Raw genomic sequence first — 22,735 nt, forward strand, 5'->3', positions numbered from 1 at the left:
GTATTATATGATGAGGTAACCACCAAATGATGATTAAAATGTATCAATACTTTTTAATAATAGTCCTAATTCATTTATAATAATTTATTTTAACATTTAAACTTCACAACTCTGATTAAATTTGAATATATGATACATGGGGATGAAAACTAAAAAATATATCATTAATTCAATACCACACTCTTGATTTTTTATTTTATTTATATTATGGCCCCTAAAGATAAGAACGCCCAACCTGAGCCTAAAGTTTTGCTTGGAAGGTTCGTGGTTTTCGTTTATACACATATATTTCATTCAGGCCAAAAAACAACTTGAAGCTCGGTCTGGTTGGACTTCCAAACGTTGGAAAGTCCACGACTTTTAATTTGTTATCTAAGCAATGTGTTCCTGCTGAAAACTTTCCGTTTTGTACAATAAGTAAGTCCAAAGTGTTGATATTATCTTCCTTTAGATCCTCATGAAGCAGTCGTTTCAGGTTCAATTTAAACTAATTCTGTTTAAAAGATTACCTTTAGTTCCTGATGAACGATTTGATCACCTTTGTAAGGTGTTTGCGCCCAAAAAGGAGATTTCTGCAACCTTGACCATTTTTGACATCGCTGGCCTGGTGAGAGGAGCCCATAAGGGAGAAGGGTTGGGTAACGCCTTCTTGTCCCACATCGATGCAGTTGATGGAATCCTCCACGTTGTAAGTGAAAACATTTTTAGTAAAATTTAGGTTCGCGCCTTCGAGGATGATGAAATTATACACACCGATGGCGAGGTTAATCCAGTTAATGACCTGGATACGATCAACCAAGAGTTAATTTTGAAGGATTTGGATAAGGTAACAAAGGCGATAGCCGAAGTGGATAAAGTATACCAGCGTAACATGAAAATAAAATCAAAAAAAGAGGAGTTGGATACGCTGGTTAAAGTAAAGGAGCAGCTGGAAACCAACAAGTGGATAAGTCAAGGTAAATGAAAACTCAGATTATTCACTGAGTAGGATCGTGGAAATCTAATGAAATACCGTACATTAACGAATATAACTTTTTAACAGCTAAGCCAATAGTGTACCTCGTTAACCTATCAGAAAATGATTTTGTGCGTCAGAAGAATAAATGGCTAGCCAAAATAGCTAAATGGGTGCAGGAAAATAACCCAGGTCCCATAATACCATACAGTGCCCAGTTTGAGCAGTCATTAGAAGCATTCCCAACAGAAGAAGCTCGTCAAAGTTATTTAAAGGTAATAAATAAGTTAAACCTGTTGATATTTAGATTAGTTGGGTTCTATATTGGTATATACATACTCATGATAGATACACACTAACATATACGTATACAAAAGTAGATATTTATATATGTATGCATATATATACACATATTTATGTATGTAGAAATGAGAGTAATGTATTCTTTATAGGATAAAAACGCTGCTTCAAGTAAGATTGCTAAAATAATCACAAGTGGATACCATGAGTTGCAACTCATTCACTACTTCACATGTGGGCCTGACGAGGTGAGGTGCTGGACGATAAGAAATGGAACGAAGGCCCCGCAAGCAGCCGGTAGGACTAAGCGTGATAACACGGCATACAGGTGTCATTCACACTGACTTTGAAAGAGGGTTTATCTGTGCTGAGGTATACAACTACAAGGACATAATTGAATTTGGTACGCCTCTTAAAGCGATTTAAGCTTTTATTAGGAACCGAGTCTGAAGTTAGGGCAAATGGAAGATATTTACAAAAGGGGTTAGTGGCGCTATGAATAACACTTGTAGGAAGGAGTATGTTGTGAATGACGGCGACATCATATTCTTTAAGTTTAACGTTACCAACAGTAAGAAGTAATATGGTTGTAACGACCACACGTTTACGCATTATGCATACATACATACGTATGTATGTATACGCTTCGGATTGAGAATGAATATCAAATTATGATACATATTTGTGCAAAAACCTTTTGTGGAACTCACTTCTCACGACATCGTTGAGGAACCTAAATATCGTGATTATCGTTGTTTTAATCGACTTACTTGGGCTTCTCCTTTGCTTCGGTTTGCGGATTCTTAAAAACTACGTCTTCGTCCCACCTTGCGACCTTAGATGAGTTTAACAGGGGGTTTCTGCTGAGAAGGTTTTGGCGGTGCTCCTCAGACTGCAGTTGTTCCTGTTGCTCCTTCAGCCGGATCTCCTCCTTCTCCTTCTTTATCTTCTCCAGTTCGCGGAGCAGGGCTGCCTCCTCCTCGTCTTCGTCCTCTGCCTCCTGAGGCTCAACGTAGTCATCCTCGTCCTCTGGAAACTCGTTGATATCCTGGTTGAGCAACTTGGTGGCGTCCTCCAAGGATAAAAAGTTCTTGGTTACACCCACACGATCTTCTATAAAGTTTTTAGTTTTATGTGCCTGCTCAGTTTCCTCTAGTTTCTCTCTTAATTTACGCTTAGTCTCGTTTATTTTTTGCGATTTCGTTCCTTCATCGGACACATCCACGTTTACGGGCGCTCTTCTTTTAATTTCCCTATGGGAAGGCTGATCCTTACTAGAAACAGCTACAGTTGAACCGCGTTCTGAATAATTGAGGTTTGACTAATTGAAACAGTACCTTCCAATCCCACACCGATAGCATTGTGCCAGGTTGGCCTATGGGCAGTTGACATACTTAAGAATACATTTAAAAATATTAAATAAATATAAGAAAGTTGTGTATAATTTGAGAAAAATAATAATTTTATAATAAACTAATAAATTCCTTCTTGTATATTGGGAAGATTCTTGGTTATAGTTTAGTGAATAAAATTTGTTTTAATATGCAAAATATCGCACCTTTTATTAAAACCTTTAGTCAAATGTTTACACAACTTTAACCCTAATTATATTCACAATATTATATTTTCTGTACAATAGCAACTCCGAATATTTAAATCGTTCCATTTAAACTTAAAACACCTTTTATTTATCATGGCAGCAACTGTTAAAAATACAGATTTTATTTATCGCAAATTGTTTGGACCTAAGGACTACAAGGTACTTAATCGGTATTCTTAGACGATATTATAGAAAAAAAAATCAATTTCAAACAAAAATGTTCACAAAAACAAGAGCTTACTAGAACATTCGAAAAAGGACGTTGAACACACATCAATCATACTTCCTAATGAACCTGGTTATATAGTTGCTTCCGAGGATGAGAAGACGTATAGCTTGACGCAGGATAAACTACTGTCCATTGTTGACCAAGGAACTAAGAAAAAGGTAGTTAAATTTAGTTAAAACAGCGATGAATGAATAACAAATAACCTTAGGCCCTGAATTTGAACTTGTCATATGGACCCTATTTTGTTGATTTCTCACCGAACGGGCGCTATATGTTACTAGGAGGCGAAAAGGGGCAGCTCTCAATGATTTGTATGCAAACATACAAGGATTTCTTTGATATATCGGTGTGTTTTAACGATGTAAAGTTCGTCTAGGTAAAGGAGGCCATAAGGGACGTGAAGATGCTCCACAATCACACGATGTTGGCTGTTGGTTAGTTTTAAGATTAATAATTGCCTGTAGCTCAAAAGAAGTATATTCACATTTACGATAACAGCGGCTCGGAAGTATATATCTTGAGAGATCGAATGGTAATAGAAGTGTGAAAAAATGATTTGTAGTTGACTTACAAGCTGGAGTACCTCTATTACCATTACCTGCTGGTTTCCATAGGAGAATTTGGACAATTATGGTACGACACATAGTAAAAAATGGAGTTTAGTTATCAAGACGTATCGACGGGAGAATTAGTAGCAAGACATAACACGAAAAAGGGCCCCTGTAACGTAATGTGCCAAAACAAGAGTAATGCAGTAATACACCTGGGACACAACGATGGATTGGTATCACTGTACGTACCAAATATGCCAAAGGTATGTTGAAACTTAAGTATATAAAGACGGAAATGGGATCACAAAATTAATACGTAGGATGTTGTTAAGATGCTATGCCATAAAGGGCCAATTACGACACTGTGTGTCCACAATAACTACATGGTTTCATCAGGTAAGCTAACAAAATTACACAATTAAAAAATAATAGGATTTGATGGGTATTGGAAGGTCTGGGACCTGAGAAACTATAAAGAGTGCTTAACAAGGCAGTACTTTGGATCCAAGCCGCCGACATGTGCCTCGGTCAGCCAGACAGGGATACTGGCCTTGAATTTTGGTGGAAGACTAGAGTTTTACAATGACCTTTTCAAAGATAAAGTAAAGGCAAGTCTGTACTTGAAGCACCAGTTCCACTCTCAAGTAAGCATTGCAGCAGAACGTATTAGCACAATGAATGATTATATTTATTTAGGATTGTAACGTGAATAGTTACACAGTCCCAACTAGGGACGATCAGTTACACATTTGCGTAACCATAAACAGTATTTAACGCCACCTAACTATTGGACAGGAAATAAAGTCGGTTGCCTTTCAACCATTTGAAGACGTGTGCGCAGTTGGTACCACGTATGGCATTTCAACGCTGATCGTACCAGGGTCAGGGCACGCAAACTTCGATGCCCTGGAACAGAATCCATATGAAACAGGAAAGGTTAGAGTTAGAACAGTTGCCTATATATCGATCTGGCCCTTTATGAGTAAAATAAATGCTTTTTAGATCGCAAAGGATAGAGAAGTGCAAAGGCTGCTTGAGAAGCTGCCCCCGGATTCAATTACACTCAACACACAGCCAGTCGGAAGTTACTCCAGAGACCTCTCAAGCGTCCAGTTCTCTAAAGAGGAGTTAGAAAAGGCAGAAGAAGAGAAGGCAGGCTCCGGCTTAAAGAAGAAGAAGAAAACAAGGAAGAGGTCGGACAAGCACTCGGCGAAATACAAGGTAGGCCATGAGTAAAAATATGATTATTTAGGCCGCAAAATACAATAAAACGTTCATGAGAAGGCAGCAGGCAGTTGTGGATAGGATAAAGAGCATGAAGGAATCAGGAAAGGATGTAGATGATGCTAAGAAGAAGATACTGCGTAAAATGACGAAAAAGGACGTCGTAAAGGGACAAATAAGGGGAGCAGCCTTATCAAGGTTTTTTAAAAAAACAGACTAAAAATTTGTAATATAAATACGGGTATATTCAGAATATATGGTAGATGTTCATACACATTTGTGTAAATGTTGGGAGTCTGCATAGTCAAATAACAATTTTCCTGTAAATTATAAGTTAAAACATGGGAAACACGGATGATATAACTTTGAATAATATAAAGGACCAGTTGGTAAGTTATTAGATTAGTTGCGTATGCAAAAAGTGGAGTTTGATGCGTATACACATTAGTACTAATAATATCTTAGAGGAGTCGATTAGATGGGACTTTTAAGTGGAATTTGCTCAGAGAACTGCAAAATAGGCTAGAATCTGCGGGAAAAAACACAAAGGAACTGCTTAATGTAAACTCTTGGTTTAAAAATGAGCTGGAGACCCTAGTAGATTCCAAGGAAGATGAGACCGTTGACCCTAGGATCGTGGTCGTCGCACAAAGCATACTTGACTTGATCGACATGAAGTCGAACTACTCCCTAAAGACGCAGGACGAAATATTTATACACACAGCCAAGTATGTGCAAGACGGAGTATTTAAAATCATGAAGGGAGCAGAAGTTTCAAACAAAAATGAATTTTCATTCGGTATGCTTTACCAAGTAATAGTGGCTTTCAGACGTTTGTGAAACCCTGGCCTACTATAAGTGCAACAACGCAACGCCGACGATCGTGGACGACGCGATTAACTCAAAGATACTCAGATTCTCGAACCTGTTCACGGAGTTTTGCAGATCAAAGAACTTTAACTGCGAGCTGAAACCACTGAGGAACAATTGTGATGTAAGGAACAGGTTATTTGAGCGAATTTTAGACGGAAGTCACAGTATATGGAAGAATAGGATCAGAGGGAGAGACGCCCATAGATCTACTCAATGTGACATTACAAGGTGATTGCACTTGAGATAGGAAATAAATGGATATTTAGGGAGTACGACGCTGGATATGGGCCTCAAGGTGCAGGTTCAAAACCTGGTAAGAGCCTTAATTTTACATTTTATCAGCATCACATGGACGAAGTGTGCATGTTTCCAGGACAGATGGTACGGCAGATTCAAATAAAAAAGTATTAGGCGGCAGTTACTGGACTCTTTTTTGAAGATAATTTCGGAATGAAGTACGTAACGAGTGATATAAGTGAGTTTATAAGTCAATAACAAATGTATAACTAAAGGCGTGATGTAATAAGACTACTGTAATAATAAAATATACAAATTATTTAGGATGCGGAATACCAGTGGATAAGCCAGTTGTAACATTAGCATCTCAGAAAAAAGTATGTTTATTCACCTTTATTAAACAAACACTAGTTTCTGGATGAGAATTTACATATCGTAGCTGTTAAAGGAGCACTCTTAACAGAAGACTTGCAACAAAGAAATTTTGGTAAGTCTTAAAAGGTCAATGAATATGACTTAATTTAGTAAACATATTTCAAAAGTTGAAAAGGGATAGACCACACGTGGTTTTTTTTACAGGACCATTTGTAAGTGTAAATCAAATGGCGGTAAGTAGATTAACTTTTTGACTATTGATGTAGATCGAAGGATACGCACTGAGTAAACTAGGCGACATGACGTTTCTATATACCAAGTTTCTAGCAGACCTAGCTAATTTAGCGCAAGTATGTTATACAATAGGATAGCTTTAAGTGGTTAAATAAAACAACGATTATTATAATAATTTTCAGCTGGGACCTTTGAAGAGTACTAAGTTTGTAATAGTTCCTCACTGTTATGATGGTAAATTGGATTGAGTAAAAAGACGTGTGTTTAGTGCTTTTGGGGTATCCTCTACCGCAGCCGCCACTTAATTGTAAATCAACATGGATTCACAATAAAAAGTACCCGGATAATGTAAGTTAAATTGGGGCCATGTGGAATATTTGGGATGTAGATGGTGTTTTTATCGAATCCAGGGTATTTGAGGCTCAACGGAATACTTTTTGGCGTGACGTCGTGTGATCCACTATCTGGAATAAGTAGGTTTCCCAGGCGTCACGGAATTAACTCAGGCAAAAACATGGTGTGTAAGCCGCAATCGCATTCCATAAGGCTTATTTGCCAGCAGCTGCTGATGCAACGGTCCTTCTTCCCGTCGTACCCGGCATCGAAGCTGCCAGCGGAGTATGCAATAGACCATACGAAGCTGCGGGAGTTGGAGTTCTCGTCGGACATGATTCCTGACGTGCTGCTGTTCTGCAGTTCGCTGAAGAGGGAGCCTTTTGTGGAATTCACGAATTCGAGAGCATTCATCAGCGTCCACAGCGCAGGGAAATCGCCGAAGGAGGACGTGGTTAACTCACTCACAGAAGTGTACATCACACCCAAGCCTCTGGAGGAAGAACAGGAGGAGCCGATACAGGACTTGGACATTGGGAATCGGCTGACGCTGTCCTACACGATTCTGAAGGAAGAATGAAGTTTGCTCCCTTTTAAGAATAATCTTAATTTTAAGGGCCTGTTTGCGTATGTGTTAAGAAGTTATTTAATAAAATTGAGCTTGTTTGTGGGACAATTAGTGGAATCAGAAGCCGTACAATAACAGTTAAAATAAATTTATCAAAGAAAAACTTTATCGCATATTTTTGGAAATTAGTTAATAATTAAATGAAGTTTTAACCAATGATTTTAAATAGCTCTGTATAGTATAAAAAGGATTTGTTGAAAGCCATTTTAGTTATTGAAGATCTTATGTTTACAAACTAGTAAATCCATGGCTGATGATGATAAACTCACTCAAGAAACTAAAATTGATGTAGCTGATACAAATAATCAGAATGAATCTACCTATTCGTTTCAATTGACCGATGACTTGAGCAGACACCCAGTAAACTCCTTGCCTCCAAGCTGTAGAAGAGTTAAACTATACGAAATATCATCATCAAATGTATTATTCTTAGATTATAGTAAATTAGTTATATATAATTATTTATGTGTTACTTTGTACTGCTGATGCGTGAGATAAACAATGTAATCATCTAATTATTTAATAGGATAATTGGCTGGACAAGGGAACAGGATTCTGCTATTTTGACGGTGATTTGGAGTCGAAGAATCCGAAACTATTGATTAATCTGGAGCACTACGGAACCAAGACGCTGGTTTCGACAAATATAAAGGAGAACTCAGACTATTCGTCTCAAAATGGTTAGATATTTTTGTTTGACTATATAAACCTTTAGATTCTATTATAATATGGCAGGAATCTGGCGATTTGAGGCTCTTCAGAGCACTTTCATTCCAGAACGTAATAGGTCACAACGCCTGCTGGTATGTTTTAAACCATAGGATCGTTATATGCTTAAGTAAATTTACCCTGCTAATAACACTCAAGGTCCTATATACGGAACTTCGTGGATGAAGCCAATATGCAATCTTCGGGGTCGAATGTGTCAGTACACTCGAGCGATGCGACTGCGAACTCACTATACAGAATATTGCCAGTGCCCACGGCGAGCTCGTTACAGAAGTTGGAATCGTCTCTCGAGACATACGTAAGCATTAGTTAGTGTTAGACACTGGTAGTAGGAAGTTATGGCAGACGTACATCCACGATGTGTATATTTTTAATTTATACTGCAGCTGTGCCAGACGAATTTGTCAGAAGGGATATATATGGATCTACTGGAGAAAAAATGGTTGAAGGAACTGTTTGGATTCATGTATAAGTGTATAATAAACGAAGATTTGAACACTATGTCGGCAATATCGTCAATACTGCTGAAGTTCGTGCTTAATTGGTGCGGGTCGCTGGAGCTGATGCACATATTTGTCTCGGACGACGTGTTTTTTGACCTTTTGAAGTCATTTGAATGTAAGTGTGGGCCTTGCAGTATAAAAATTTTTATTTCAAAACATTTTAAATTAAATGCTGTTGTGTAGATGACGTGGACCTGATATCGCAAAACATAAGAATGGAGCACGTGAAGTTCTTTAAGAAGTACGTGAGGCATCACGAAGTCATCCCAATCAACAACGCGACCTTCTACCAGCTGATACACGCGAACTATAGGATCAACTACCTGAAGGACGTTATTCTGCCGAGGCACCTGGACGAGTTCTCGATTCAGAGAATTAACTCGACAGTGTACGCAAACATGACGGAAATAATGAACATCATCCTGACGGAGGACAACAACTTCTTCGACCTGCTCAAGTCAAAGCTGTCGTCGAACTACATGGCAGCACTGTTCCTGAGAGAACTGCTGCTGACGACAAGGTCGAGTAACCTGGTCTCGCAGACTGACAGGAACTCGCTGATACTGATGGTAAGAAACTACCAGCTGCTCAACGAGTTGAACGGATACTTTGACGAGTCGTGCGAAGCGTGCAAGATGTACAAGGAGACGCTGCTGCCGTTGAACAAGCAGTCGGAGGAATATTATAAGAATGTCAAGTCGGTGCTGTCGAGCCTCAAAGGCAGGAGTGAGCTTAACAAGCTGAACCACACGACGGAGGAGGGGCAGGAAGGAACTAGTGCGCCCAGAGAAGGGAGTGGAAGCGACTCGGCATTTGAGGAGAAAGCAGAGTTGATAAACAGAGAGGAGTACAGACCGAACCTGCTATGCACGAGCAGGCACAGGCTAATCGAGCCGCTGAGTCTGGTGGTGGAGATATTCCACACGTGCCAGGACATATTCCCAGCAATAGTGCGCTCAGCAGTCTTCATCGACGCGGAGATCCACGGCTCGCCGAGGTTGCTGCTGGGACTCTGCGACGTGCTGCTGAACGTGTCGAACGAAGGGCTGCAGTCGCAGACGAGGGAGATCATATCGAGGCTGCTCGACCCGAAAAACATGGACCTGCCGGAAAAGGACGAGATCTGCAACATTTTCTATGACAAGGGAGTGCTGGACTACCTGATGAACTACCTGAACAACTCGACGACGCAAAAACCGAGCACCGAGGGAGAAAGAACGCCGAGATTAGCAAGTGAAGGGGACACGCAGAAAAATAGAAGCAGCGATGTGAGCAGTAAGAATAGGACAGACGTCTGCACTGCGTCAGAAGAGGACACGAACTCGAGTGAAATAATGGATCTGGATGTGAAGAACGACACCACAGTCGATAAGATCGAAATGAACATAAACGCAAAGTTGAACATAATGGAGATCTTATCGCTGTGCGCAAGAGAGCACAAACACAGGTTTAAGCTAAGAGTGCAGTCGCAAAAGATACCACTGAAGGTCATCAAGTCCTCAATGTCGCCCTACGACAAGTTCCTGGTGGTGGGCTCGATCAAATTCATTAAAATCTGCATACAGATGAAGGTAAGCCACAGGTTTAAACACAGAGTTAAGTTATTTGGTAGGAGTAGAATTGGTATTGGGAGTTTGTGCCATAATTAGATAGGTGTATATACTTATGAAAGTGTGTGTAGGAAGTTAGATATGTATAAATATAGATGTGTGTAACTAGATATACAAATACAAAAGCATTGAATCAAGTAGATAAACAATGATTGATGCAACTACATGTATAGATTTACTAACGTAAAACGTTTAGGACAAGCTGGTGAACAAGCACATCATCAGATACAATATACTCAGATACATACTGTGGATACTGATGTACAAGGTGGACGCGTACAGCAGTAACGGGTCGATACTGGAGAGCGCGTGCCTGTCGCTGCTGGCAGCAATAGAGGCGACGGGCACAGACTCGCTGATCGTGTACCTGTTTGAGGACCCGTTCTGCCAGAACATCACGACGAAGCTTAAGAAGTACAACGCGTGCTACAACATGCTCTTCAACAACCTGCAGAGAATATACCACTCAATCAACAACAAAAGCAGCTTCGACGAAAACAAGTGGTTTGAGGAGGACGAAGACGAGGAGGAGGAGGACCTGCTGGCGGAGAAACGTAAGATGGACCAGGACGCAATGCTCGAAGATAACCTGATAAGCGTGTACACGGCGACCGGCGCAAACTTACTCTACGAGGATTCGCCGAGCGACAAATGGGTAATAAACAAGAAGATTAAGATAACTCCAAGTAAGTGAGGACAAGGCAGTTTTAAGTGCACAGTCGTTTTAGTGTATTGGTAGCAATACTTAGTATTTAACAGTTTTTTAATTATTACAAATAGGCATTAATAATAACCTGATGGAAGGCGGGATTAATAAAAAAATCACAGTCAAGCTCAAAAACAAAGGTTCGTTGGTACACATTGTTGATTGATGCCCGTTTATAAAATATTGTAGACGATCGGTCGATTGCGGATGAGTTTTTGTTGGACGCACAGGACGTTGACACTATAAACTAACAGTTAATATATTTTTAAATTTATATGGATGTAAATAATTATGGAAGGGCGGTGTTTTACACGTGTGTTTGTAAATAAGGGGTGTTCGTACAGAACAAGGATTAAGTTCGTGAAACCTGACCACGACGATTCCATTCAGGACTGCACAGTGGGAAAAGACGATTTTTTAGAGGAAATCAGCGTAATTGATGGATTTGTTGAATTAACGGGCATAGATAGTCATAAAATAAGGTCACTTTTATCGGGAGATACACATATTTCTGACATTCCTGAACTTGACTACACAGTGAGTCCTTCCTCAATAATTGACCATATAGAATGTTCTCGAGCAAAAGACTAGACTCGTTATCGATGGGTGTTACTTTTACACTTTACAGAACGGGTAATTGTCCATATATGTTAAAAATATTCAGAGTTGTTGTGTTTGGACTTGATCGGTCACATGAAATCATCGAATCGATTAGTAACGGCGCTCAAAAGGACGATATGAAGGTTGTGTACTCGGACAAGCTCCTCTCGAATATCTACACTGAGTCTAGAGCGAAGAGGAGGCGGAATCGGAGGTTTAAGCTATCGCACATTTGCTCAATAAGCACGAGTGGCAGCACCTATAAAGTTAAACTACCAGAGGAGCTTTCCAACTGTTCGTTTAAACTTGTATTTATCATTAATAGTTTTTTTAGTGGAGGTTATTGAAACGAATACTAGGCTAACTTCTGAGCCTGAGTTACTGTCCACCGAGGTATTATTAAAACAGATGTAAACACGTTCATTAGGAGGGGTGGCTGCTTATATTGCTGGACAAGGACAAAACATTGTTTCACCGTAAATTGGCGCGGTCCATAAAGCCAAACACTAAATGCAGTTAGCCGTGATTATACTCACTTTACACATATCTACATTGCAATACCTGCTTGTATCCACACTCGTATATATATATATATACAAGCCAATGTGATAAGAACAAGATGGTATATTTGATTAAACATGTGTATACATGTGTGGATACGTATATACATAATAGTATTAAAACACAAATTAAAGCAGTGAAAATAGGGAGTTTGGTAGGCACATCTCGTAGTGCCTCTTGAACTTCCTATATATCTTATTGTCTTTTGACAGGCGGTGTACGTTGCTAAAATTCATAATTTTAGTGAATTCGTCCTTGTTCTGTTCGTTTATAATGTCGTTTGCGATAATCTGCACCTCCATTGCCTCCATTGCGATTATTCTCTGCACACACGTGTACAGTGTGTAAAAAACCATCAACGCTATATCTACCAGGAATAGGGTGGAGATCAACTTAAGGCTTCCTCCCCGGGTAAACGTCAACAAGAGGCAGAACAATCTAACGAAGATTGTTGTTACAAGCCTCCTCCTGTGATAGTAAAACAGACCATAGTGAAGCCTCGAAGCCTTTATTAAGTTTGGTCCGACTAGCAGAGTGTAACTAGAATAGGCTGAGCACATCTCCTTACAGTTTATCAAAAGCACGAATGAGGATAGGTTGACAACACAAATCTCGTCATTGTTAGCCAAATCTAAATTATTATTATTATTAGTAGTAGTAGTAGTGTTATTATCAGCGCTAATATCGTTATTGTTAGAGGTAACCGTATACACACCTACACAGTTATCTAAGTAAATAAATCAAATGCTTACACTGTGACATGTCCTGAACGTTCTTCTTAAACAGTATGTTTTCGTGCAACTTGAGTTTATTGTGGTTAAATGTGGATGGGTTTATGTAGTATATGTTCTTCTTGCCCAGAAATACGCACAGCAATGGGTACAGGTTAATCAACAAATCGACGAACTAAATGTAATTATTGTTATTATTATAAACAGTGGTGATAAAAATTGGATACTGTTTTAGTGTAACTAGTCATTTGATTATAGCTGTACCGGTTTAAATGAAAATATTACAAATATGTAATATATTGGCTTCCCTAGTGAATTTGAGGCCAACATCTCCAGCAGCTTGAACGAGTCAATGTAGAAGCATACCACCATTAATGAGTATACGAAAGAACTCAGCCTTATGAATATTGATACTGAAAGCAAAAGCGCTTCTATCATCGGTCCCATGATGGACCATATGAGGAATATGAGTATGCACGATGCCATCAAGACCTCAAAGCATGTAAAAAAGAGCTTGTGGCTTGACGAAGTGAACACTGATTGCAGGTTCTCAAACCTCAGCAATTCGATCCCATAAGAAATGTAGTCCTTCTGTTTAATGTTAGTTTATTGATAAACTTAATTAATAAATAGACTCTAACCTGCACTATTTTAACCAATATGAACGTTAGTATGAACTTAGATGCTGAGAATATAAACACTGGAAGCGACAACAGAGTGTTTGACCAGTTTGAAAACGATAGATTATTGTCGAGGTAGTGCGTCAGTTCACTTTTAATGTCAACATTGACCATGAAAAGCATCTTTAGCAGTATCTCAGTTAGCTTTACTGACTTTATTTCATCCACATACCTGTGCGTCTCATTAGTCTGGTTAAGCAAAGTCTTTATATCTATACGAGTTACTAATGTGACTTACTTCTTCACTATGATCTTGGCAGTTTGGTTATTTATGTCCGAAACCGTAAGGTCTTGAGGCGTCTCACTCAAAGTACTCTTGTTTAAATTTCCAGAAGTCTCAAGTGATCTAATTGCTGTTGAGGTCTGTCTTATTCGTGTTATTTGGAGCAGCAGGAAGCACAGATTTTTCAGCATAAAGGGTCCAAATGCTAAATGTGTCCATTAATATATAACAAAGTGGTTTAACCATACCTGAATAGTGTACTCTCGACTGCCACGAGTATATCCTTATAAACAAAAACGGCAGATCCACAAAGAATATTCCAACTATTGCTGCAAACTTCCGACAAAAGTATATGTCATTTGCAGTGCTCGTCTTCGAGTTTTTATTAGTTTTAGCTTTCGACGCTCCACTCATACACGGGAAACTGTATCCGTGCAAAAATATTGGCGTCGCTAGAAACACTCCGCAGAATATTTTGTAGAAGTAAAACGTGTTTATCATTGAGTTGTAATCAATTGAGAACTTGTGGAATATGTCAATTATGTCCAGGAAGTCGAACACTACGTGGATGATCATGTCGCTGTGGATAAGTCTTTCTGACGAAATCATGTTCAATCCTCCGTAGAGGTGCACTCCTGTGTTAAATGCCAAAATTGCGTACAGTGTCGGGGTTATGAATAGCAGTAGCATAATCTCTATTGACGACCCACCGACCGACTTTATTAGCACTCCCTTGGAGCGCGGTCTTTCTGGCAAAACCCAGAAGAAGATCACGAACGACTTTATTGTGAATATTCTCGTGTAGACCACCCAGCAGCTCGAGCCTTTGTGTCCCACCATTTTGGGCAAGCTCGATACTATCCACTTGAACAGGCAAACCGCGTCAAGAATGATAAGGTACAGGCACCACTGTTGGCACATATACATGTAATGCATCAGTCCAACAATCTGCAATGTCAACAGGCCGATGTTTAGAAGGTACGACAGTGTTAACCATGAGACTATTTCGTGCCTTTCCTTAAAAGTCTTATCTGTGAGCACCTTGCCGAGGAGATTCATTTTTTCGGCCAAAATTGCAAGCAAGCAACACCTGATGTTTAAGAAAGACTACAATTTAAAGACAAATGGCGTTTTTCCGTCATTGTGTATACACAATTCACGGAAATGTGTACATGTACGATAAGTGTGTAAATACGAACATTAAAACTACAAATACTAAATTAAAATATTAAAATTGGTTATATCAATTATATAATACAATATAGTACAATATGTGTGAGTATTTTGAATTTTAAGATCCTGTGTGTTTCTTCGGTAGTGTTGGTGTGATGTTGTGTATATTAATTGATAATAAGGATAAATATGTACCATTAAGAATTTTACTTAATTTTTAAGTTTTAAATATGGGTTTAGTCCGTACGAATCGTGTATATTACACTACATATGTAAGACTTTGAAAGATACACACTTTCTAACCAATTTCACAAAAATAAATCATATTAATGATGTGAATTTTCTATTTATTCTATATATTTTATTTTTTACTATTTAACCATAATTTTAAGCTAATTGAGCATTCTTCTTGTCCTAATAAACATGTGTTGAATACATATTTTTTTATTCACACATTGAGCAGCAGATTGTCAATATTTTCTCCAATAGCATCTTATAATTCTTTGCTTCTCTAATTTATGCTAATCCGACCCCAGATATAAAATGGCTATGTACGCCTTTAGTAACTTAGTTAATATTAATTAAATTGTACTTTTCTTTTTTTCTTACCAAATTCTCATCAGTATTTTTTATCATCACACAAGTATTTTATTTGCATTATATACATATTTAAATGTGTAATTAAATATTTTTTTAGACCATTACCACTTTTACCAAGATTCATCCACCAAGTATTAAAAATCAATAATAAATCAAACAAAGATTATTAAAAATGGCTAGACTTAGTGGAACGTGCAAGTGGTTCAATTCAAAGAAGGGTTACGGCTTTATAACTCTCGATAGTGGCGAAGACGTGTTCGTACACCAATCCGAGATTTACGCCGACGGATTCAGGTCGTTAAGGGAAAACGAGAAGGTCGAGTTAGAAGTTGTTCTTGAAAATGATAGGAAGAAGGCCATTCACGTGACTGGACCTGACGGAGATTATGTAATGGGATCACAAAACGAATTGTTTAGGAGCAATCGTAATAGATATCAGGACTCGGAATCTTCAGCTATGTACAGAAATGACGATCGTGATTTCGATATGAATAGAAGGTATTAAACCTCGTTCAAATTAATCTGATACATATGACCATTAACGCACGCCTAGTTATATGCTTTTATTCAATAATAATGAACACTAATTTTTCAAGAATTCTTTTGAATTTGACATTATAACAAGTTAGATAAAAGAATTACTATAATATGTATTGGATAAAGTTTGGAAGAATAGGTATATTGTTCATAGGGTGGGGTTGAACTGGTGTGTTATAAAATACAAACGTAGCTTGGCTCAATCGGCATATGAATAAAAACCCCTCTGTTCCTTTTTCTTTTATATTTGTCTTTGTTTGTATTCTGTCACTAAAATGAAGTTTATTAGTAAAATCACCAAGTCATTTTATCAATCTTCCCGAACTAGAAACATTGGATTTCTTAACAACGGTTTAAATTTTAACAGAAGTTTCGCCACAACTAAAGTATCTCCTGCTGAGATCTCAAAGTTGCTCCAAAGCCGTATATCAGGCTGGGACACCCAGGTTTGTTTTGTGTTTACACCGTAGGATTCCACCCTTTTCCTAATCCGTATACGATATCTTAAGCAACAAGATTCGTTGATATTTGTGCACACATAGAGTAACTGTTGCCAAAGTGTTTAAATTTCATAAATTGTTTGTAGAAGGACGTCAAAGACGTTGGCCATGTAATCAACGTCGGTGACGGTATTGCACGCATCTATGGTTTGAAGGAGGTGAAAGCCGGCGAACTGGTGATGTTCTCGTCCGGTGTGGCAGGAATGGCACTTAACCTGGAAACAGACAACATCGGTGTAGTTATATTCGGTGATGATAGGTGAGTAGTGTCAGCGAAAAGGATTTTCTAAGTTAAATGTGAAAGTGATAACAATGTCATAGGTCGATTTTGGAAGGTGATACGGTGAGCAGAACGAACAGGATCTTGGACGTACCAGTGGGTCCGGAGTTGCTGGGAAGAGTGGTTGACGCCTTGGGGCGTCCAATAGACGGAAAGGGGGACGTAAACACGAAGGAGACGAGTCGTGTGGAGGTGCCGGCACCAGGCATCATAGACAGAAGGAGCGTGCACGAGCCCATGACCACAGGAATGAAGTGCGTAGACTCACTCGTGCCGATCGGACGTGGCCAGAGAGAGCTGATCATCGGCGACAGGCAAACGGGAAAGACTGCACTAGCAGGTAAATTTTAAGACCAGAGAACTAGAATATTTACAAAAATGCGTAGTGGACACCATTTTGAACCAGAAGCTAATGAACGAAGGCTCCGATGACTCTAAAAAGTTGTACTGTATATATGTTGCAGTTGGACAGAAAAGATCCACAGTGGCAAGGATTCTGAAAACGCTGGAGGACAACGACGCGCTCAAGTATACCGTGGTTGTGGCTGCGACGGCCTCAGACCCGGCACCGTTGCAGTTTCTGGCGCCGTTTACAGGGTGCAGCATGGGAGAGTGGTTCAGAAACAATAAGAAGCACTGCGTAATTATCTACGACGACCTGTCGAAGCAGGCGACAGCCTACAGGCAAATGTCGCTGCTGTTGAGGAGGCCCCCAGGACGTGAAGCATATCCAGGTAAACAAGCGTCACTAAATTATGGAAGATATATATTGGTAGACAATTGTATTGGTAGACAATAATATTGGTATACTATAGTATTGGTAGATTAGTTAGTATGGGAAAATATGGGTCATAGGTGACATCTTCTATCTGCACTCGCGTCTGCTCGAAAGAGCGGCGAAGATGAGTGACGCTAACGGATCGGGATCACTGACGGCACTGCCCATAATTGAGACGCAGGCGGGAGACGTGTCGGCCTACATCCCGACGAACGTCATTTCAATCACAGACGGGCAGATATTCCTGGAGTCTGAGTTGTTCTACAAGGGAATCAGGCCAGCAATCAACGTGGGCCTGTCAGTGTCGAGAGTGGGCTCGGCGGCGCAGTCGAAGGCGATGAAGCAGGTCTCGGGCACCATGAAGCTGGACCTGGCGCAGTTCAGAGAAATACAGGCATTCTCGCAGTTCGGCTCGGACCTCGACGCGAGCACGCAGCAGCTGCTGACGAGGGGCACGCTGCTGACTGAGCTGCTGAAGCAGAAGCAGTACTCGCCGCTCTCAGTGCCGCTGCAGATCTGCGTCATCTACGGCGGCGTCAACGGGCTGCTGGACAAGCTGGACCCGAAGCTCGTGAACAGGTACGAGGAGGAATTGCTGGAGCACCTGAGCAGCCAGCACTCGGACCTCCTGACCACCCTGGAAAAGGAAGGAGTGCTGACTCCGGAAACGGAATCGAGGCTGAAGAGCACACTCGAGAACTTTATAAACAATTTTAACAAGTAATAGTTTGTTTATGTGTATATGTGTATATATGTATGTATATATGTATATGTGTATGTATATCTGTAAAGGGCGACGATATTAGAGTGGACTGTGTGTGTGTGTGTTAAACGTCACTGAGCCAGGGCCTTGTTCTCCTGGTCCTTCTTTATCAGCGCTATCTTCTGCTTGGCAGCCTCGATGCGTCTGCGCTCGTTCTCAACCCATTCGTAACTCTCAGGCTTCATCACCTTAAAGGTGAGGAAGAAGGCGACGACGGCCCAAACAATGAGGCCAGAGGCTATGAAATGGATAATTTAAAGGCCATAATGGAATAGTATCTAATAAAGTGGTAGTTTATTGTGTAAAAAAAGTTAAAATAGGATACGATAGAAATTATAATGATAATTTAATGACTGGATGGTTACCTATTAAATTGGCGTGCAGATGCGATGATATCAGAGGCCGTTTCCCGCCCGTAAACTTGAGAAAATCCGACCTTCTAATCGATTTTCGCTTTTCTCCTGATAGTACTTCCTTATATATGTCCAGCTCGCTGACTTTGGGCATCTGATCGGTTATTTGATGCGGACGATCGTAGGTCACATCCCCAACAGCACGCCTGGAGGAATAGAAGGACCTATTAGAGTTTATATATCTGTGTAAACGGTTGAACAATATATTGGCGTTAAAAATCAGGGGCTTCATAGTTTAAAAAGTCTGCCATAAATGATCTCGAGTTGTGTATGTATGATCCGCCCAGTATTATAGGGATTCCAGTGGCGCGGCTCACGATGTTACAATCTCGTGCTTCTGCGTACGTGGCTCCTCCAACTATGAACACGATTGCCTAATACAGTGTTATTGTGGTTTTTATTGGTTTAATTGTTCCATGATTAATGGCCGTTAGCTAATGCTTACCGATGCTGGCTTATGTTTCAGGGTGTATCCCAAATCATACGCGCTAGGCATTGTGGCGTACAGTTCAACGTCCAGCTTACCTAAATCAATAAATTTTGTGCCATCTTAGTACTGATTGTTAACCACATGTTACTAGTTATGTCCACACACTATTCTATACCTACACACGTTACCATGGATAAGTAAGCTCTACTTTAAGTTTTATGTTTTTCGTTTAAGTCGCTATCTTACCTTTGACTAGGTTGTAGCACGTTGAGTGTAGTTGCGATTTATACTGCAGGTACGGGCTCTGGCTCTCCAGGCTCACCTTGTTGAACTTGTCCTTCAGCGATGACAGCGTGAAGTCCTGGTTCGTCTTTGAGACTGGCCTGAATTTAGCGAGTTTCACGCACAGATCCACCAGGCCCACGTGCTGTTCCAGCTTATTCATCTTCAGGTAGTCCTTCACTCTGGCCACTTTGTTCGTGTCTCCCGGGTTCCTTAGGCAGAATATCAGGGCCACCCTCAGCTTCTCGTACGTCGGCGCCGTCTTGTCGTTCAGGAACTCCGCGAGCTCGTTGATTATGTTCCTCCTGTTCGTCGCTATGTCCTGCTCCAGTATCCCTGAGTCCAGCAGCTTGTTCTTCTGGATGTGCTTCGACAGCTCGTGCAGCACCTTCACGTGCCTCGTCGTGTCATTCAGCGTCTTCGACTGTGCCGGCAGCGACTCCAGAATCTTGTAAATGTCCGAGTTGGTCGGCTTGTTTTCGTTTATCAGCACGTTCAGGTCCGACTCGACGTCTGCGAACTCGTCGAACAGGTGTTTCCCGTAGAAGTCGTCGTTGATGCCCAGGATGTACTCCGTGTCCTCCAGCATCACCTTATTGTTGTTGATCTTCAGCATTTCGTGGATCATTGCTCTGTACGTCCAGTGGTTCATCAGCGGCGTGATGCAGTCTTCTCTCCGGTCGAGGATCAGCAGTACGCAGCCCGAGTGGTCTGCCGTCGGATTCTTCGAGTTGTAGTTGTTGTACGACTGTATTATTGACTGCAGGTTCAGGTTGTTGTTGTTGAAGTCCGCCTGCAGCTTATTTGCTATTGTCTGCAGAATCGGATTGTTTCTTCTGTACACTACTGTGGGTATTTGGTTAAGCATACAGCACACTGAGAACAGCGAGTTAACCATCTTCGACACGCTGAAGTCCAGCATCATGTTAACGTCATCCTTGTACAGCGACTGCAGGTTTGCGATATTTAGTGTGAATAGGGACTCGTCTAGTACGTAAAAATCCACGAAATACTCGTATACTCCCTTGACTAGCTCCAGTGTGTCTGACTTCGCCATCAGCTCCAGCAGATCCTCCTTCACTTTGTTCGTGAAGTACACGTAGTACTCCTTAAAGTGCGGATTCTTAAGCTCTGATGAGATCTTATTAAGGTTTTCCATGTTTGGCGATACTATGTACACTCCTTTCATGTACTTCAGGTTCGCGTCGACTGTCACATTCGGGTCAGGGTCAAATATCGTTCCGTCGTCTATGTTTAGCGTAAGCAACACTTCATTTTCCAGTAAATATGAGTGCGTATACACCAGCGATATTATTTTACTCGTTTCTGAGTCCAATATAAACACTTTCATTCCCTTCACCTTTTCTACGATTGAAGCGAAATTCATCCGCATCAAACTGACTAAACTTTCAAAATCATATGGATTTTTTCCATCCATGGTTTCTATAATTGAGTTTAAAAAAATATCTTCTTATTAGATTATATCAAAATTGTTGCATATGTATAATAAACATGTGTAACAGACAAAATGATGAATAATTATAAATTAACGTAAAATATACTCAACAATAAATATTTAAAACACATTATACGATACAAATTTATCAATGAATAGTGATTATTACAATAAATAAATGTTGAGGTGTAATGAATGTGATGTTTATGAATCAAAGCAATTTAATCCAATATAACTATATATTTGGTATGAATATATTGTTTTGTGTTCAAAATTATTAATATTGTGTCTGTATCAATTCTCTATTTTTAATAATATATAAAATGGATATATATCCTTTAAATTTAAATTAATGATGTTTAGAAGTTATGACAATTACGTTTTAATGTGATAAAATATTGTCCTCATTGATATTTATTAATATTTGAACTTTGAATAAAATTATATACAATTTTAATTCTTTGACCCCTGCCCTATATTATAATTAAATCTCACTTTTATAAATTATTTCATAATTCTTCCTTCTTTAGTTTTAGAGATTTAAAACTCCAATAAGTATCTAACGCAATATTTTTGGTTGAACTTATATTGAATAATCGAAATGGGTATGTTTTTATTAATTTCATAGCTACTATTGTACCCGCCTTCTAGTTAATCTTCTTCGCCGATCAGAATTTATTTCCCTGAATATATTTTTATTTTTCAGCTGTTAAGGTTCATGGATCGTTGGCTAGGGCTGGAAAGGTGAGGAACCACACTCCCAAGGTCGCAAAGCAGGAGAAGAAGAAGCCGCTTACCGGCCGCGCTAAGAAGAGGCAAACCTACAACAGGAGGTTCGCCAGCAGCGTTTCCGGCCGCAGACGTGGCCACAACGCCCAGGGCTAAACGCTCACTAATTTGCTAACGAGTATGTGAATATGATACTAACTTATTTATTGTTTACAATTTCTTTGTGTCGGTCCCTTTCGAGATCTAGAAGAGCTTTTGTCTTGTCCAGGTGCTTATTGTTTACCCTGTTGTACGTGTAAAGCGAGATTGTGGCGACGAGCAGCACCCAGAATTGGGGCGAGAGAAGCGACCAGTTCCTCTCGGGCACGAGCGTGTCCCAGAGCCTCTGGGACATCCGCGCGTTGCTCGCGTGATCCTTAGCCTCATCGTCTCGAGAGCCGCTTCCTTTGTTGTGTAAATTGGTGGAAAAGGAGGACCTCTGAACGGAGCGTATGTGTGCGCGTATCATGGGATTCAGTGGATTTCCCATCCTAAAAAGCTGCAGCGTGACTCCCCTCATGCTCTCTAAAACCTGAAGCGCGAGAATAATTTCTTCGACACCTTCATGTGCCTTTGCATCTCCACAAGACCTAAAAAGAATGATAGTAAATATTGCGAGCGAGTTGTGTGTTTTTAATCATGTTTCTGCTGTATCACGGCTTACCTGAAATGACCAGCAGGGCTAGGAAGAAATACATGAGATAGAGTGTTGTAGGCCTCTTTACGTCCTTGGTTTTGTTGCGCTCGACTACTGCCTTTGGGGGTGCCTCGTTCCTGGCCAAGTTTCTCCTTGATCTTGTTACCATTGTCGTTAAATAGGCTGGGTGTGTGATCAAAGTTATAATTTACAGTATAACAAAGCTGATTAAAACT

At 40.0% G+C, this 22,735-nt stretch overlaps 15 protein-coding genes across 15 annotated transcripts; 10 read left to right on the top strand and 5 right to left on the bottom strand.

Annotated features, from left to right (window-relative positions):
* Positions 1 to 207: 207 nt before the first annotated feature.
* TOT_030000248 (GTP-binding protein) lies at positions 208 to 1,837 on the top strand (the record flags this gene model as incomplete). Its single annotated transcript, XM_009692993.1, has 7 exons — positions 208 to 260; positions 299 to 428; positions 452 to 688; positions 719 to 956; positions 989 to 1,230; positions 1,408 to 1,583; positions 1,744 to 1,837. 7 exons carry the CDS (start codon positions 208 to 210, stop codon positions 1,835 to 1,837), a joined length of 1,170 nt encoding a protein of 389 aa, XP_009691288.1.
* An 87-nt stretch (positions 1,838 to 1,924) lies between these two features.
* On the bottom strand, positions 1,925 to 2,647 carry TOT_030000249 (protein CWC15 homolog; the record flags this gene model as incomplete). The annotated part of the gene is made up of 3 exons (XM_009692994.1): positions 1,925 to 1,988; positions 2,026 to 2,557; positions 2,593 to 2,647. The coding sequence occupies 3 exons, from the start codon at positions 2,645 to 2,647 to the stop codon at positions 1,925 to 1,927; spliced, it is 651 nt and encodes a 216-aa protein (XP_009691289.1).
* A 301-nt stretch (positions 2,648 to 2,948) lies between these two features.
* TOT_030000250 (uncharacterized protein) lies at positions 2,949 to 5,079 on the top strand (the record flags this gene model as incomplete). Its single annotated transcript, XM_009692995.1, has 12 exons — positions 2,949 to 3,014; positions 3,048 to 3,242; positions 3,293 to 3,430; positions 3,461 to 3,518; positions 3,549 to 3,616; positions 3,647 to 3,717; positions 3,748 to 3,898; positions 3,956 to 4,031; positions 4,068 to 4,279; positions 4,431 to 4,571; positions 4,638 to 4,856; positions 4,888 to 5,079. The coding sequence occupies 12 exons, from the start codon at positions 2,949 to 2,951 to the stop codon at positions 5,077 to 5,079; spliced, it is 1,587 nt and encodes a 528-aa protein (XP_009691290.1).
* A 121-nt stretch (positions 5,080 to 5,200) lies between these two features.
* On the top strand, positions 5,201 to 6,826 carry TOT_030000251 (hypothetical protein; the record flags this gene model as incomplete). Its single annotated transcript, XM_009692996.1, has 10 exons — positions 5,201 to 5,248; positions 5,325 to 5,658; positions 5,690 to 5,960; positions 5,999 to 6,113; positions 6,144 to 6,207; positions 6,294 to 6,346; positions 6,381 to 6,456; positions 6,495 to 6,577; positions 6,611 to 6,694; positions 6,761 to 6,826. 10 exons carry the CDS (start codon positions 5,201 to 5,203, stop codon positions 6,824 to 6,826), a joined length of 1,194 nt encoding a protein of 397 aa, XP_009691291.1.
* A 140-nt stretch (positions 6,827 to 6,966) lies between these two features.
* Positions 6,967 to 7,491, top strand: TOT_030000252 (uncharacterized protein; the record flags this gene model as incomplete). Its single annotated transcript, XM_009692997.1, has 1 exon — positions 6,967 to 7,491. The coding sequence occupies one exon, from the start codon at positions 6,967 to 6,969 to the stop codon at positions 7,489 to 7,491; it is 525 nt and encodes a 174-aa protein (XP_009691292.1).
* Positions 7,492 to 7,785: 294 nt separating this feature from the next.
* Positions 7,786 to 11,338, top strand: TOT_030000253 (uncharacterized protein; the record flags this gene model as incomplete). Its single annotated transcript, XM_009692998.1, has 9 exons — positions 7,786 to 7,959; positions 8,066 to 8,219; positions 8,255 to 8,342; positions 8,407 to 8,566; positions 8,655 to 8,886; positions 8,955 to 10,366; positions 10,578 to 11,067; positions 11,162 to 11,227; positions 11,277 to 11,338. The coding sequence occupies 9 exons, from the start codon at positions 7,786 to 7,788 to the stop codon at positions 11,336 to 11,338; spliced, it is 2,838 nt and encodes a 945-aa protein (XP_009691293.1).
* A 40-nt stretch (positions 11,339 to 11,378) lies between these two features.
* On the top strand, positions 11,379 to 11,678 carry TOT_030000254 (hypothetical protein; the record flags this gene model as incomplete). Its single annotated transcript, XM_009692999.1, has 1 exon — positions 11,379 to 11,678. The coding sequence occupies one exon, from the start codon at positions 11,379 to 11,381 to the stop codon at positions 11,676 to 11,678; it is 300 nt and encodes a 99-aa protein (XP_009691294.1).
* An 11-nt stretch (positions 11,679 to 11,689) lies between these two features.
* On the top strand, positions 11,690 to 12,101 carry TOT_030000255 (hypothetical protein; the record flags this gene model as incomplete). The annotated part of the gene is made up of 2 exons (XM_009693000.1): positions 11,690 to 11,981; positions 12,022 to 12,101. 2 exons carry the CDS (start codon positions 11,690 to 11,692, stop codon positions 12,099 to 12,101), a joined length of 372 nt encoding a protein of 123 aa, XP_009691295.1.
* A 275-nt stretch (positions 12,102 to 12,376) lies between these two features.
* TOT_030000256 (integral membrane protein) lies at positions 12,377 to 14,941 on the bottom strand (the record flags this gene model as incomplete). Its single annotated transcript, XM_009693001.1, has 6 exons — positions 12,377 to 12,798; positions 13,001 to 13,154; positions 13,244 to 13,570; positions 13,621 to 13,831; positions 13,898 to 14,087; positions 14,131 to 14,941. 6 exons carry the CDS (start codon positions 14,939 to 14,941, stop codon positions 12,377 to 12,379), a joined length of 2,115 nt encoding a protein of 704 aa, XP_009691296.1.
* An 886-nt stretch (positions 14,942 to 15,827) lies between these two features.
* TOT_030000257 (cold shock protein) lies at positions 15,828 to 16,160 on the top strand (the record flags this gene model as incomplete). Its single annotated transcript, XM_009693002.1, has 1 exon — positions 15,828 to 16,160. The coding sequence occupies one exon, from the start codon at positions 15,828 to 15,830 to the stop codon at positions 16,158 to 16,160; it is 333 nt and encodes a 110-aa protein (XP_009691297.1).
* A 307-nt stretch (positions 16,161 to 16,467) lies between these two features.
* Positions 16,468 to 18,474, top strand: TOT_030000258 (ATP synthase subunit alpha; the record flags this gene model as incomplete). Its single annotated transcript, XM_009693003.1, has 5 exons — positions 16,468 to 16,638; positions 16,779 to 16,951; positions 17,014 to 17,312; positions 17,359 to 17,706; positions 17,828 to 18,474. 5 exons carry the CDS (start codon positions 16,468 to 16,470, stop codon positions 18,472 to 18,474), a joined length of 1,638 nt encoding a protein of 545 aa, XP_009691298.1.
* Positions 18,475 to 18,584: 110 nt separating this feature from the next.
* TOT_030000259 (conserved hypothetical protein) lies at positions 18,585 to 19,020 on the bottom strand (the record flags this gene model as incomplete). Its single annotated transcript, XM_009693004.1, has 2 exons — positions 18,585 to 18,751; positions 18,879 to 19,020. 2 exons carry the CDS (start codon positions 19,018 to 19,020, stop codon positions 18,585 to 18,587), a joined length of 309 nt encoding a protein of 102 aa, XP_009691299.1.
* A 280-nt stretch (positions 19,021 to 19,300) lies between these two features.
* On the bottom strand, positions 19,301 to 21,076 carry TOT_030000260 (uncharacterized protein; the record flags this gene model as incomplete). The annotated part of the gene is given in 3 exon segments (XM_009693005.1): positions 19,301 to 19,360; positions 19,372 to 19,451; positions 19,603 to 21,076. 3 exon segments carry the CDS (start codon positions 21,074 to 21,076, stop codon positions 19,301 to 19,303), a joined length of 1,614 nt encoding a protein of 537 aa, XP_009691300.1.
* Positions 21,077 to 21,695: 619 nt separating this feature from the next.
* Positions 21,696 to 21,979, top strand: TOT_030000261 (ribosomal protein S30; the record flags this gene model as incomplete). The annotated part of the gene is made up of 2 exons (XM_009693006.1): positions 21,696 to 21,699; positions 21,801 to 21,979. The coding sequence occupies 2 exons, from the start codon at positions 21,696 to 21,698 to the stop codon at positions 21,977 to 21,979; spliced, it is 183 nt and encodes a 60-aa protein (XP_009691301.1).
* A 43-nt stretch (positions 21,980 to 22,022) lies between these two features.
* On the bottom strand, positions 22,023 to 22,668 carry TOT_030000909 (conserved hypothetical protein; the record flags this gene model as incomplete). Its single annotated transcript, XM_009693007.1, has 2 exons — positions 22,023 to 22,452; positions 22,520 to 22,668. The coding sequence occupies 2 exons, from the start codon at positions 22,666 to 22,668 to the stop codon at positions 22,023 to 22,025; spliced, it is 579 nt and encodes a 192-aa protein (XP_009691302.1).
* Between the last annotated feature and the right edge of the window lie 67 nt (positions 22,669 to 22,735).

This window comes from Theileria orientalis, chromosome 3 (genome assembly GCF_000740895.1).
Source record: "Theileria orientalis strain Shintoku DNA, chromosome 3, complete genome".
Classification (NCBI taxonomy): Eukaryota; Apicomplexa; class Aconoidasida; order Piroplasmida; family Theileriidae; genus Theileria; species Theileria orientalis.